Source organism: Vigna angularis, chromosome 6 (assembly GCF_016808095.1).
Source record: "Vigna angularis cultivar LongXiaoDou No.4 chromosome 6, ASM1680809v1, whole genome shotgun sequence".
NCBI classification, from domain to species: Eukaryota; Viridiplantae; Streptophyta; class Magnoliopsida; order Fabales; family Fabaceae; genus Vigna; species Vigna angularis.
In genome coordinates this window covers 36,282,415-36,295,900 of record NC_068975.1, presented here as the reverse complement: position 1 = coordinate 36,295,900, position 13,486 = coordinate 36,282,415, and the positions used below count along the sequence as shown (strand labels likewise).

Genomic DNA, 13,486 nt, shown 5'->3' with positions numbered 1-13,486 from the left:
TATTTATTTATATAAAATAGTAAACATAATACTTAATCAAATTGCATGCCTAAAAAAAATTTAATGGTTGTATTTAAACTATTTTATTATCTTACTGATATTTTTAACTTTTTAACTAAATAAATTCCGGATTAACTAAAATTAACAATGCAGACTAAGACATTTTAAATTTGCGCCAAGAAAGAAAGACTTATGATTTTAAATTTAAAATTTTTCATGTTACACTAGCACATTTCATTAAAACTTTATTTATAAAAAGTAAATCTTAAATGTATGACTCCAAATGCTCTTATCTTTATCTTTTCGAAATTTATGTCAACTGATCATAAGCATGGTTATCTAAACTTTGCTAATTCATTATTAGTACACCAATAATTAATAAAATAGATCATCTTACGACTAATGAGATAATTATTTAAGAAAGTTATATAATTAAGTGATATTATAAGTTATTATTTCATATATAATTATTTTCTATGTTTTAGATACTTGGATTAAGAAATTTGAAAACCTAATTTAAAAATACATTTTGAATTTCTCTATTATCGGAATGTGGATTCTGAATGCGTATTATAGACTTTTAGATTATGTATTCGATAACGTTCCTTTCTAGGTATACATCTTTTCTAAATTCAACAGTTTAGAATATATTTTGAAATTATACAAAATCAAAAAGGTATTTTAAATTATTTGAAAATTTAAAATATCTTTCTCTATCCAAAACGAATTTTAAATAATACAATTCAATATATATATATATATATATATATATATATATATATATATATATATATATATATATATATATATATATATATATATATATATATATATATACGTGTGTGTGTGTTTAAATCTGAAAATACATTACAAATTAAATATAATTTAGAGCACGCAATACAAAATACATTTTTAAATTGTATAATCTAAAATAGTTTTTTAGCCATGAAAAATCTAGAATACTTTTTATTTATTAATAATTTAAACCTTTTCCATCTATAAAATATTATGTTATCCAGAATATTTCTGATTTACTATAATTTTAACCTTTTCAAAGTAGCATAAAAGAAATTATACTTTTGATGTATGGAGAATTTTGTCTTTTTGAAAGAAATTATGGGCTGGTAACAAACTAACAATCCTTAAATCCACAAGAAGGAAACGTACCTTAAATCTCTCCCCTCCTAAACAATCCAATCCATCTATCCCGATGGCTCTGAAAATTCAGCTCACGTCCCCTTTTTTCTACTCCGCTTCGCCCGTCACTCTCTCCACCTACAAACTCACCACACGAATCTCGTGCACCGCCGCTGGTGACGGCGGCATCAGTGACGCGAGGCTAACGTCAGAGTTTGCGCTTAGGGTTGCGAGAATGAACGCGCATTCGTTGAAAGCGGATGAGGCGATGAGGAAGAGCAGAAAGCTCCTCTTCGGAGAGCTGTGCGAGTATATGTGCCTCAACGAAGAGAAGGCCCAAGATAAATGGAGCAGCATGGATGAAGACGAGAAATTGGTTTTGGTGAAAGCTTTTCTTAAGGAGTGGGGTTCGCATTTTCATCCTTTGTCCGCCAGGTCCACTAAAGCGATGTTGGAGGAATATCTGCTACAGGGGAACGCACCTCCCAAGTCTCCTAGTTCTTCCTCCTTCTTTTCGGGACTCAATAGGATTATTGGTTTTCCGTAGACAGTTACTCCATTTAGTTGGACTTCATACTTCAATTTGGTTCCTTGTAATTTTCATTTTCTCTTTCAAAATAAACAAATTGGGCATGGGGTTGCATGCCGTTATAGAAGAAATGTACGCCATTCTTTATGCAGTAAAATTTGAAGGGTTAAATGGTAGATGGTCTGAATTTGTTGATGGCCTGCTCTGTGTTACATCATTGCTAGGGTTAGGATTCCTCGTGGTGAAAATTTTGCGATCATATTTATTTCCAGTTTAGTTGTTCATATTTCATGTATCTTATAACAATCGATTGTTTAGGCCAGATAAGAGGTTTTGTAAACAATGAACAAGGAATCTGGTGTCATGCATGTATTCCGTGATCGTTTTCGTTTTAGTCCAGAAAAGAAAAACCAAATTAAGACCAAAATATTTGCGAACACCACAATCTGTTTTAGTCATTTGATACTTGATAAGAGAAAGAGATAATAGAGAAAATTGTATATGCCATAAATGATGTCACACGAGGAACGTTATAAACAAAACCTAATGAGTGGCAATATGATATTTGGAGTGAAGGAGTGTTCTTCTATAATTTTCCTTGAAGGACTACTTAAAAATTAAGTGCAAAGATGCCAAGTTTAGATATATTCTTTTAAATTGAAAATTGTTCAATAAAATACTTTCTCGTAATGCACTAAAAAGAAACATGTTAACCCGCAAAATGTTTAGGACATATAGATCTAAATTAATTTACTGCTGAATATTAAATAATCAACAGAGATACATGATTAAAACTACTGCGGCTGTATCTAATCGCTCACGTCACAAAATCCATTGTCATTAACTAGCGCTTTGAATGATTCCATGATGAGTATAGTCCAAGCAGTGGCTGCTTTGAAATCCAATTACCTGGAGACAAATAAACAAAATATGTAGCGCAATCATATAGTACATATACATAGCTGTATGCTATCGCAGTACCCAAGTCGGAAATTTTGTAGCAGTAAAATCAATGAAGCATCTGAATAGTAGTTGAGACAGAAGAGCGAGAACGGTAGAATGGACGGAGCTCCCGGCTATATAGACAGGTTCTTTCAACTTTTATTCACTCGTTGGTCTTATCAAAAGTAACAGATATTTTGGAATATTTATATACAACCAGAAAGCTGTAAATGATGTATTGCACAAATGAAATGTACGGAACACAAACATCATCAGAAATACAGTTGTCTGCAGTGTGTAACTGTCGCTTCGGCTGGACAATATGGACACTTGAATGTTCGGGTGCTGTTTTTTGATAACTTCATAATTGATTGCTTGCAAAGGACATGTAAGCATGGCAACAGCATTGGAGGATTCTCTTCACTTCCTTGGTCCCTACTCACAGGGCAAACAAAAATCGAGTGAAACTGAAATTCCTTACCCAATTCTACAGGCACCGGCAACTGTTTCATTTCCTGCCACTCTTGCTTCTTTGCTGCCATTACATTTGCCAGCTTTAACAAGGTGGGCAACCCCTCAACTCCTGCAGCAACTGCTACACTCAGTGGGTTCTCATAGGACTGCCCCAATAGAGTACAAAACTGCCGTGCGAGCTCTTCAGTTGTCATCTCCCAATGAATTGGGGACATCAACTCAGAATAAGGGGAGCTCTCTAGCCTTCCTGCATACAAGAGGCAACCCATGAGCTTTGGGAACTCGTCCTTGTTGAGGGAAGCAAAAGGAGCAAGATAAGTTCGGGCGTATTTTAAGGCATCAGCTCGTGTCCCATTTTGCAGGACCTCTACAAACTGCAGTCTGTGAATCTTAAGCTCAAGATTAGAACCAATATGATCAAGTTTTTCTCGATTAGCAGAGACCCATGTCAGAGCAGGCTGAAGGTTTTTCTCCCTCATAGCTCCAATAATCTGATGCATTTCTAAAAATTGAGATCTAAGTGCAGTTGCATCAGGCTCTCCAGCCTCATTTACGAGGCTATCTCCAAGATCAAATAAACCTTGACGGTAAAAGTGGTTTGCAATGATCTGATTGATAATACGAGTATCAAAGTCCACATTTCTGTATGCCTTAGATATGTCAGGATTTAACAATTTTTCAAGGGGCCTTTGATACTTGATAATACTTCCGTTCACTTCCTTATTTGAACCTTCCAACTGTTGAAATGGTCCAATAGCATTAATCTTGAACTTAAGTTCTGTGAGAACGGATTTCTGGTCAGCAGGAGAAGAGAGGTCACGGGATGACTGAATTGCTGCCAATGCCTGCTCAATTTCACGCCCCACCTGGTCAACAACTTCCTGAGACTTGGAAGAGGATAATTTTTGCTTTTTGGCTACACGATCAAATGCATCTTTGATGCTACTCAGCTCCATCTTTATGCTCAGATCACAAACTCCTACAAAAAACATTACAAAGAACAATAAATCCTGTTCAGAAAGACACAACATACAGTTTTTATAGTGCTAAAGCTAAGAATATAGCACTACACAAGAGGCACTACACCATCACAGAACCATACACTAGCAACCGTTATAGTCCCCCATAGACAATTGTTAGTGCATGTTTGGAACGAATTTACACTAAACATAACCAGCTTTTTGGTTAAAGCAACAGCAATGTTGCTTCTGTTTTGGTGCACTGGAACGTGAAATTTTATCTTCAATTGCATATCCAAACACGTTGTTACTAGTTAAACCTTACAAGACTTTTTTCGAACTAAAGCAGTACAGCCACATTTTCTACCCAAGAAGTTGAAACTATTTGCATATTTAAAGTTGAAACTACAGCACTATACACTCACCTCAGGTCAATTGATATTTGAAGGGAAAAATAAGTTAAAGTTGGTTATAAAACATCAATACAAAGAAGTGACCTACCGAAGATGTTGAAGCCCCTATAAGCTCAACACCAAGTATAGAGTTTATGTTCACCTAAGTCTCAAAATAACAGTATCAGGGAATCTTAAACTGGATATGTTTTATTGTGTAAATGGCCACTAATACTATGGATAAGCTGAAATATACACTAAGATGATCCTCCAACTTTATTTATAATAATGAGAAAGACTCTAAGCTAAATGTTGTACAATCACTGCTAAATCTTCCTCTTATGGAAGGTTGGTAGAATTCTCACAGCAACTAGAACAAACTACTTCATGTGGTACTTACATCTTGAGGTTCTCATCTAATGGATTAGTCTTTTGGGTTAAGTTTCTTCTATGCTTAAATTCTAAAAGTTGGTACGTTCATTCAGAGTTGAGCTATGGAAAGAACTGTCTAAGCTAGATTAGGGCACAAACCAAACTCAGATACGTGATTGAAGCCAACAAAGAGAAACTGGTAACCATTGGGTCATTGTCAATAGGGTGAAAGCTATCAGGGACATCGGCCCTTAAAGGGGATGACAATAATACAAGTCCCACATTGAGTAGAATAAACTACATGATGTAGTACTTAAGCCTTGAGGATCACCCACCTAATAGGCTATACTTCTTGGTTGAAACTCTCCTTGTGCTTAAGTCCTAACAGATGTCCCAACTGACTACGAAATAAGAATTAACTAAGTAAAAGATCCTTATGATAGAACCAACTGGTAAGAGAGAAAAATGAAGAACACTCAAGGCACAGAAGAAATTTTATCATCTCTGCGCAGTTACAATTGGATGCACTTCATTAGGTTAATTTAGGAGTGTACCTTAGCACCCGTCCACACTTCCTGTTGGAAGTCCCACATCGACTAGAGATAAGGCCAATTCATAGTTTATAAGTGGGTGAAAACCTCACCTTAAAAGCCGGTTTTGTGGGGTTGAGTTAAGCTTAAAGTCCACTTCTAACATGGTATCAGAGTCATGGTTAGAGCTTATCTTAGCGATATTTGTTATTTGCTGGGCATATTGTTCCACCCGCTATGGGCCGCTATCGGACCACCCATTAAAAATGTCTAATCCCACACTCGAGATGTATATACCTCAATGTGATGAGGGTGTGTTGGAAGTTCCACATCGACTAGAGATAAGACCAATTCATAGTTTATAAGTGGGTAAAACCTCACCTTAAAAGCCGGTTTTGTGGGGTTGAGTTAGGCTTAAAGTCCACTTCTAACACTTCCTATTAACACAATGAATAACTCCCCTCTACCTATTAATATATATTATCATCCACTTGACTGACTGACTAAACACCTGACTAGCCATTCAAGGGTTACGTAATACATTCTCCAAAATGGATTTGGATCCTCTTGTTTACAATAAATATGAGAAGTTCTGTTAAATAGATTTAACCATTTACTGTGTTTTTACTCATACACAGTTGAAATAAAAACTAACCAACCCATTATCCCACTATATCAGGGGCTTATGTTTTCCATTATCTTTTTGTTGTTTTAATTGGTTTTTATTTTATTAAAAATAGGATTCTCCTGTTTATTGTGAACTGTTGAAATGTATTAAGTTTATGTTGTTTTGTGAGTGTGTACCCAACTTAAGAGGTGGGTTGTATTCTGTCATGGTATTCTATATATATAGAATACCATAACCTTGTTAGGAATATATATGAATGAATAAAATGTCTCAGTTAGTTCTCTAACATGAACAAAAGAGGATCTCAATACCTATAAACATCGTCAGTTTGTGGAGGTATATCATTGTCAAAGGGTTTTGGTAGCAGTTTTATACCACCAGAGTTTGCTCCCAAGTTACTAATACGTTTCTCCCGTGAGAACTAAGACTTAAAAAACAGACAATTAAAAAACCAAATGAATAGTTTAACCAAAGGAAAAATCAATCATTTTTAAATTTAGATAGATTGTTTCTTATCTCTAAATGTACAGGATTGGTGCTCTCTTGTATATAAATATCGTATTGTTATCATGGAATAAGCACAACATTCTTTGGTCTCAGCTTAAAATAAATCATTTTTCCATCTTTTTCCATGTCCATATGTAACCCTTTTTTCATTACCATAACAATGACATCTGTGAGCCAACCCTTATAAATATCTACAGCTTAACTTAAGAGTTGAACAAGAAAAAAACGTGCAGAAGACAAAGGTGTTGCAATTGTCACTATTTGACAACACCAGCTAGCAACTAGTAAAGGGAAGGAGGGAGCACTGAACTGAAAAACAAATAAGCTAGAAATTTCTATCGATAATAGCATCAGATTTAGATGTAGATCTGCATGGACAGTATCAAGAGAACACTCTTAAACGTTTCAATATACATATACACATCAAATTCAGCCAAAGGATAAGATTATTGACTTCTTAAGTGAAAATGAAGTTTCATGGTGATAATTGTATGACCAAATGTCAGCAAAAAATAATGGAATAATGTAATAGGTAAGTTTCAAGGTCAAATTCAAGCCTAAAAGATCATCTATAAAATGTACCAATGAGAACTGTTTTCCTTGACATTTTCTTCTTTAAAGCCATTACCTCATGTCCATAATTTGAAAATTAAAGGGTAGTTTCTTTTTGACATATAAGAATTCTTAGTTATAAAAAAATTACAACTTGAAACCCAAATCGCATCATTATGTGTATTCCTAGATCATAAATGTAAATGAGTGATAAAAGTTGTTAAAAAAGGAAGAATTACAATCCTTATCCGGGTTAATCAAAGAAATATGAAACCTGAAACAAATAGTCTTATATCTTCAATCAACTACCAATGATATGGTTCATCCATTTAGATTAATCATTATGTGGCAGCAAATATCTACAAGCGTCAATTTGGCGTTTTGGAGTTGAGCATGGAATTCACACTTGAAACTGGAATTGTGTCTATTAACTAATTCTAATTTTTATATTTAGATGTCCTTCTGAAATTCAAATCATAAATTCCAAGATCAGTCAAGGGAATTAAAAAGTAACTAGCTCAAGTCATTTCCAATACCTAAATAACACCCTGAAGTTGTTAATTCCTCACCCCAACATGGCCACCAACCACCACTATAACCACTACTATAATCCTTACTACCAACACCCTGCCAACCCTGCCCTCATTATCATAGTTATTAGCAAACTTTAGATCTTACAATCACACAGTTGAATTGAAATTGTACTTATAGTCCTAATTCCGTGTCAAACTATGCATGAAATCTATTAATTCTAAACCAGTTCCAATTGTCAGAATAACAAAGCAACTAAGTTATTTGCCTACAATGACATCACAAACTACAAGACAAACTAAATACATACAAATATATGTATTATAGTGTTCATGATAACTTACGGAAACTGAGACTTGCAAAGCCTGCATTGCACAACAAAATTTTCAAATCTACAGTTTACTACACAAGCTAAATAGAACATATCCAGAGTATGCTTAATCTGTAATGGACAAAATTTTCAAATCTACAATTTGAACATACACAACAAAATTTTCAAATCTACAATTTATTAGACCCGCTTAATGGAAAAATTCATTTATAAAGAATCAATTTCACCACAGGATTATACAAAATGGTAAACGAAGATTACTGTGTTCGAAGTAACTGAAACATCACAAAAATCAACACAGTTGACAAAAGACCTAAGAGTATGAGACACTCCATTGTCAAAAACAAAGCACAACACAACTCTTCAACGACAGCAATCAAAATCCACAGAACTAAATCGGAAGGTGTAAGCAGTAAATAACACAGCACAACAAACTGTTTATTTTCGATCACAATCCCTGGTAGCGAACCAAATATAAATAAAAATTATAGGGAAAAAACCATTTCTATTCAAAATTCCACTTACTATGAACTTTGAAATAAAAATTATGAATATGTGAGGGAAGGAAGAAGCAAGAAAATCAAATCAAAAGTCGCATAAACTAACGAACGAAAATGAATTTATCGGTTATTAGTCATCGTTTTTGTCGGAGTAACTACAAATCGTCGAAATAAAGTAACGGAAAATAGAATAAAGAATTCGAATGAGAGTGCGCATTCTTGCAAACAAAAGAAGAAGGTGTAGATGGATTTGTGTTACCTGAGAAAGAGTGTGAGGGAGAAAGCGAAAGCGTGTGCGATGTGAGGGAGACGAGACGAAGAAAGGAACCAAGCGTGCGACTAAAACGGGGTGTCCACCAGAGACACGTGCGAAAACAAAAAATCCTCTTCTGGACCGCATTTGCCCCTACTCTTCTGTAAATTTACTTTTAAGCCCTTTGGGGTTTTGATGGATCAATCCATTTAGATAATAATTGATCTATTTTTCAGAGTTGGAGAGATCTTGAAAGAGGATTTTGCCTTTGAGACTTAACTATGGGCCTAAAGGGTAAGTCCATCGATGTCACGTGGCTGATTTTTGTACATTAAAAACAAAAAAAAAATTATCCACTTAAAGTTTTTAAGTTCACTTAATATTATCTTTATTTATATTTTCTTTTTAAATACAAAAAAATTAGACTCATACTCAAATAATAATTTATAACTTATCCTTCCCCTTTCAAAAATCATATATATAATATATGTATATGTATAATAGATCAAACTTTAATGATGTTAAATTCATATCTGGGGTCCTTTTCTATAAATCTTTTAAGGTATGTTTCTGTTATTTCATTTAAAGCATTAAAGGAAAATGTTTATGTATTCAATGGTTTTAAATATACATGTTTTCAATAATTACCTACTAAAATAATAGAATAATATGTAAATATGAAATATTTTAAAATAAAGAATGCCAACGGGTCTGAATAGTTTATTTACTATCCTTGAAAAATTAATTGGGATTTACTTTTATATTTACGAATACTCATGAATATGTATATATTTTTATATTTTATTTATTTTAAATGTTAAATACAATTATTTTAAATGTAAATTCAGTTTAAAAAAATATTTTTAGTATAATTTAAATCAAATTATTTAAAAAAATAGTAACCCAAATAAATTGATAAATTTAAATAAATTGTTTGAGATGTAAATTTTAAAAAATTACAAAGTAACTTCAATTTCATAAGTCTAAATAAAAAAAATATAAAATCAATTTTTAAACTATTATTTTATTATTAATATATTTTTTACTATATTATTTAATTAATAAAAAAATTAAATAAATTTTACTGATAGTAATTATTAGGTAACTATTATTATCAGATAAGATATTATGATTTTCGTACTCGCCCAATTATCATATAAATAATTAAATACTCGTACTTTTTCTTTAATATAATATTTATACTTAATTATTTGTTTTCAAGGATTACCTTCTAACATTAATTTGTTTGTATTTAAATGTTTATATAAAGAAAACCTTAAATAGATATATAAACTTAATTATTTTTATTAATTATCTATTTCATTCACTTTCCTTTTACTATCAATAAAAGGTTTGATATAGTTTTTCAATTCTTAAAAAATAAATAATAGAGTTACTTTTCATTTAATTAATAATAAAAGTGTTCATAGATATTAATTTATTTTAAATTAAGTATAATACAATTAATAATCAAGTGTTTTTAAATATATATTAATTTATGTTATACACATACATATCAATACGGATAAAAAAAGAGAATGGAATCAAATGGTTTTAAGTCCTAAATAAAATTTATAGTCAAGCTTATTGATAAGTCTTACTTATTAAATGTTAGGTTTTATTATAGTTCTAATGATTATAATTTCATTTTGAAACTTATAAATATAAGTATGATGTAATAAAGTAGATAATTTTTTTTTTAAATTTAAGACTTTATTATGAAAACCGATTTTTTAAGTTATTGACTTGAGTGTCAGAGTGTCTTTGACAAGAATGTAAAATGATTTAGATAAAAATATCTGAGATAACACCAAGTGAATAAAAGAAAATTGTGAATCAATGTTTGATTGTGATTTCAAATCCTACACCAAAATAATTTATTTTTAATTAAAAACAATACAATTTGTGACCAAATTATAGTAAAATTTTATAAAACTAACCAATCGATTTCAACTATTGAATTTTAAAATTAAAAAAGTTTATATTTTTGTACTCTTAAAATTGGGATTTTGATTAAACAAAGAAATCAAATCACATAAAGTAAATAAATGATAAAATAATTAATAAGGTTGAAAAATATATTTATAACAACGTGATTCGTGAAAAGAAAGAGTGGTTCCTTGAAATACAAATATTATACTTTTTGGGAGGAAAGACATTTTGTTTTTCTAAAACGCTTATCACGATTTTAGGATGCAGATTTTCTAGACATAATTTACTAGAAACTTCAAGAGCCAAAAAATCCAATTGAAAATCATGAAAGCAGGCACCGAGTCCACAGGAAAAAAAAAAGGCGAATAAATACTATAATGTTAAAGTTGAAGGTGACCCTGTGAACACAAAAGCATAGCCATGACCTTCACCATTCTGAGAACCTCTTCAACTCCAATCTGTTCCAAACCCATTTTTTCAAATTTTCTCCTTTCTTCTCCTCCCACATCTTTCTCCTTCCCAAACCCCATTGCTTCTTCCACTCTTTCAATTTTCGCGTCACCCTCTTTCCAACCCAAACGTCGTTTTCGAGGTGGGATTGTCGCCATGGCTGCACCTGGTTCACTCCACAAATCCGAGGAAGAGTGGCAGGCAATTCTCTCCCCTGATCAGTTTCGCATTCTCAGGCAAAAGGGCACGGAGTAAGAACCATTATTTCTTATATTTTTTTATCGATTAAGCTTCTCAAACGTTGAAATCGCGTCAGACAATTAATGGGTATGTCAAGTTTCTCCGAATCTTGATTTTCTTTCCCGGAGTTGCCCTCTATGCCGAAATTCAAGAATGAAATGAAGTCATGGAAATACATTTTTTTATTAAAAGCTATTTGGATAAACTTCTCTCTAAACATGAGTAGGATAAGAAAAATGTAAGTAAAATAAATTGAGTTTTTGGCACTATATGAAATCAACTTTACTTGACTTGTGTGAAGATATTTTCTTTTAGCTCCACCAAAAATTGAAGTGTGTAAGCTGATTTTAGCTTTATGCTGAAGTTAAATGCATTTTACTTTCTTATTATTTCTCTCTTATAAGTGCTCATAGAAAAGTTTATCCAAATAAGTCTAAATTGGGAAGGTTTGATTTCAAAAATTCACTCACTCCTGGATCATGCAAGGTATATGCTGAGTTATTGCGCGTGCTAAAGGCTAATCCCTTGACAGTGTGATCAAGATTTTAAGCTGCAGTCGAGATGTTTGTTATTATGGAAGATTGTGGACAAATATGGCTTCTGTTGTGGTTGCGGACAGTTGTTTAAAACCATGTCTTACTGCTTAGTTTTTATGATCACAGTAGTAAGAGGGATTATTAGTAATGGGTTGTCCTAGCTAATTGAAGTACATCTTGAAAGAGAATGTTGAGCTGGGAGAAATTGATACTGCATTCACTGATTTCATGATACAATTTTGGTCTTTTTATACTGGTAAATCTGCCAAAACTCTTGTTAACAAACTTAACTAAAAATAAATGACTTTTAACTATCACTGACGACCGTAACTAATAGTATTTCAACTGGGTCGAAGGCTACAATGTAATCTCCTCTTAGATACGTTCATTAGTATGTTGTCTATATGCTTATGGTCCTGTGCTGTGACAACACCCTCACAAGATGTGCTGTGACTAATTTCCCATATGTGATTCTGGCAATTTGAATGAATGCTTAGAGATGCACAGAGAAAAAATCGAGGGGAGAGAGTGATGCTTGGAATGGACAAATCTGAGTAATTTTGAGTCTGCTCCGAATTTTTGGTGGTTCTTAATTTTCTTAGCAACAAAGTCCATGGCAACAGCGTTAGTTTGAAGATGGTAACTAGTTTCATTCAAGATGGGAAATTCTGTTTCTGTTGTAAGAAAATGTTTTGATCTGGTGCAGGTTCCCTGGAACTGGAGAGTATGACAAGTTCTATGGTGAGGGAATTTACAACTGTGCTGGTTGTGGGACTCCTCTCTACAAGTCAATTACAAAATTCAATTCTGGTTGTGGCTGGCCAGCCTTCTATGAGGGTCTTCCCGGGGCTATAAATCGCACTGTAAGTTAGTATAGTTTTATCTTAACAGCCTTTTCCAACAAGTGGCTAATTAAGAACACCTGTTAAGAATTGAAGAAAATGAAAAGTAGGATTTAAAACAAGGCAAAACTTAGATACAATATCTTTCATAGCGTTCACCTATCAAAATTTGAGTTTCATTTTGGCAAGATATGCTTACTTTTACTACAAATTATTATGTCTATTATTGAGATAAAACTTCAATTCTAATTGGACAATAATACTATCAGTACCTATCTATGCAACTACATCAATTTTTGTGTGCTTTAATGTTGGAAAAGCTTTACTCTTTATTTAAAACTGATTTTATATTGAATTGTCAACAAGTATCTGAAGGCACTCGTCTTAAATTGCATCAACGAATGTATACAAAATTAACAGCCACTTATCAACAGGCGGACCCTGATGGGATGAGGACAGAAATAACCTGTGCTGCTTGTGGGGGACATCTAGGTCATGTTTTTAAAGGTGAAGGATTTCCAACACCCACTAACGAACGCCATTGTGTCAATAGCATTTCACTGAAATTTGTACCAGCCAATTCTCGGTAAAATTGAGTCTGCTGTTTGGACATGACTGCTTAAGTTTTTAATATCAGTAAAAAAATGTGATGTGCTTGTATTACGAATGAAGTTTATAAAATTGATGATAAGATGACAATGTCTCATAATTAAAGAGTGATTTGATTGTTTGTACCTTTATTCCTCTCTTGGTGCAACATTCTAACATGTCCATTTGTGCTTGGGTGTATATTTCATATGTGGGAAAGGTTTTTAGGCTGTTCAAAAGTATGCAAATAATGATGTTTAT

General features: G+C 32.7%; 3 protein-coding genes across 7 annotated transcripts; 2 read left to right on the top strand and 1 right to left on the bottom strand.

The window, feature by feature from the left end:
* Window positions 1–1,125: 1,125 nt before the first annotated feature.
* Window positions 1,126–1,842, top strand: LOC108343243 (uncharacterized). The gene has a single exon (XM_017581390.2). The coding sequence runs from the start codon at window positions 1,211–1,213 to the stop codon at window positions 1,682–1,684; it is 474 nt and encodes a 157-aa protein (XP_017436879.1). The 5' UTR covers window positions 1,126–1,210; the 3' UTR covers window positions 1,685–1,842.
* Window positions 1,843–2,743: 901 nt separating this feature from the next.
* On the bottom strand, window positions 2,744–8,798 carry LOC108343139 (protein RMD5 homolog). Of its 4 annotated transcripts, XM_052878923.1 has the most exons (3): window positions 8,644–8,760; window positions 7,898–7,918; window positions 2,744–4,061 (listed from the first exon to the last, which is right to left on the bottom strand). In XM_052878923.1, exon 3 carries the CDS (start codon window positions 4,036–4,038, stop codon window positions 2,881–2,883), a length of 1,158 nt encoding a protein of 385 aa, XP_052734883.1. In that variant the 5' UTR covers window positions 4,039–4,061; window positions 7,898–7,918; window positions 8,644–8,760; the 3' UTR covers window positions 2,744–2,880. The 4 variants fall into 4 exon arrangements, with proteins under 4 accessions (XP_052734883.1, XP_017436712.1, XP_052734884.1 ...); XM_017581223.2 differs by lacking the exon at window positions 7,898–7,918 and having other exon boundaries at window positions 8,644–8,798; XM_052878924.1 differs by lacking the exons at window positions 7,898–7,918; window positions 8,644–8,760 and adding an exon at window positions 8,410–8,611.
* A 2,097-nt stretch (window positions 8,799–10,895) lies between these two features.
* On the top strand, window positions 10,896–13,377 carry LOC108341096 (peptide methionine sulfoxide reductase B5-like). Of its 2 annotated transcripts, none has more exons than XM_017578723.2 (3): window positions 10,896–11,270; window positions 12,502–12,658; window positions 13,004–13,239. In XM_017578723.2, the coding sequence occupies exons 1-3, from the start codon at window positions 10,990–10,992 to the stop codon at window positions 13,052–13,054; spliced, it is 489 nt and encodes a 162-aa protein (XP_017434212.1). In that variant the 5' UTR covers window positions 10,896–10,989; the 3' UTR covers window positions 13,055–13,239. The 2 variants fall into 2 exon arrangements, with proteins under 2 accessions (XP_017434212.1, XP_017434211.1); XM_017578722.2 differs by having other exon boundaries at window positions 10,907–11,270; window positions 13,072–13,377.
* Window positions 13,378–13,486: the final 109 nt, after the last annotated feature.

What these genes read in the sequence shown, in the direction of transcription:
- LOC108343243 (XM_017581390.2), top strand. Translation starts at nt 1,211, where the DNA reads ATGGCTCTGAAAATTCAGCTCACGTCCCCTTTTTTCTACTCCGCTTCG.
- LOC108343139 (XM_052878922.1), bottom strand. Translation starts at nt 6,308, where the DNA reads ATGATATACCTCCACAAACTGACGATGTTTATAG. An exon ending in CAAACTGACGATGTTTATAG is followed by an intron (nt 4,062 to 6,274) that starts GTATTGAGATCC and finishes TGTTTTTTGTAG; the next exon opens with GAGTTTGTGATCTGAGCATA.
- LOC108341096 (XM_017578722.2), top strand. Translation starts at nt 10,990, where the DNA reads ATGACCTTCACCATTCTGAGAACCTCTTCAACTCCAATCTGTTCCAAA. An exon ending in CTCAGGCAAAAGGGCACGGA is followed by an intron (nt 11,271 to 12,501) that starts GTAAGAACCATT and finishes GATCTGGTGCAG; the next exon opens with GTTCCCTGGAACTGGAGAGT. An exon ending in CCGGGGCTATAAATCGCACT is followed by an intron (nt 12,659 to 13,071) that starts GTAAGTTAGTAT and finishes ACTTATCAACAG; the next exon opens with GCGGACCCTGATGGGATGAG.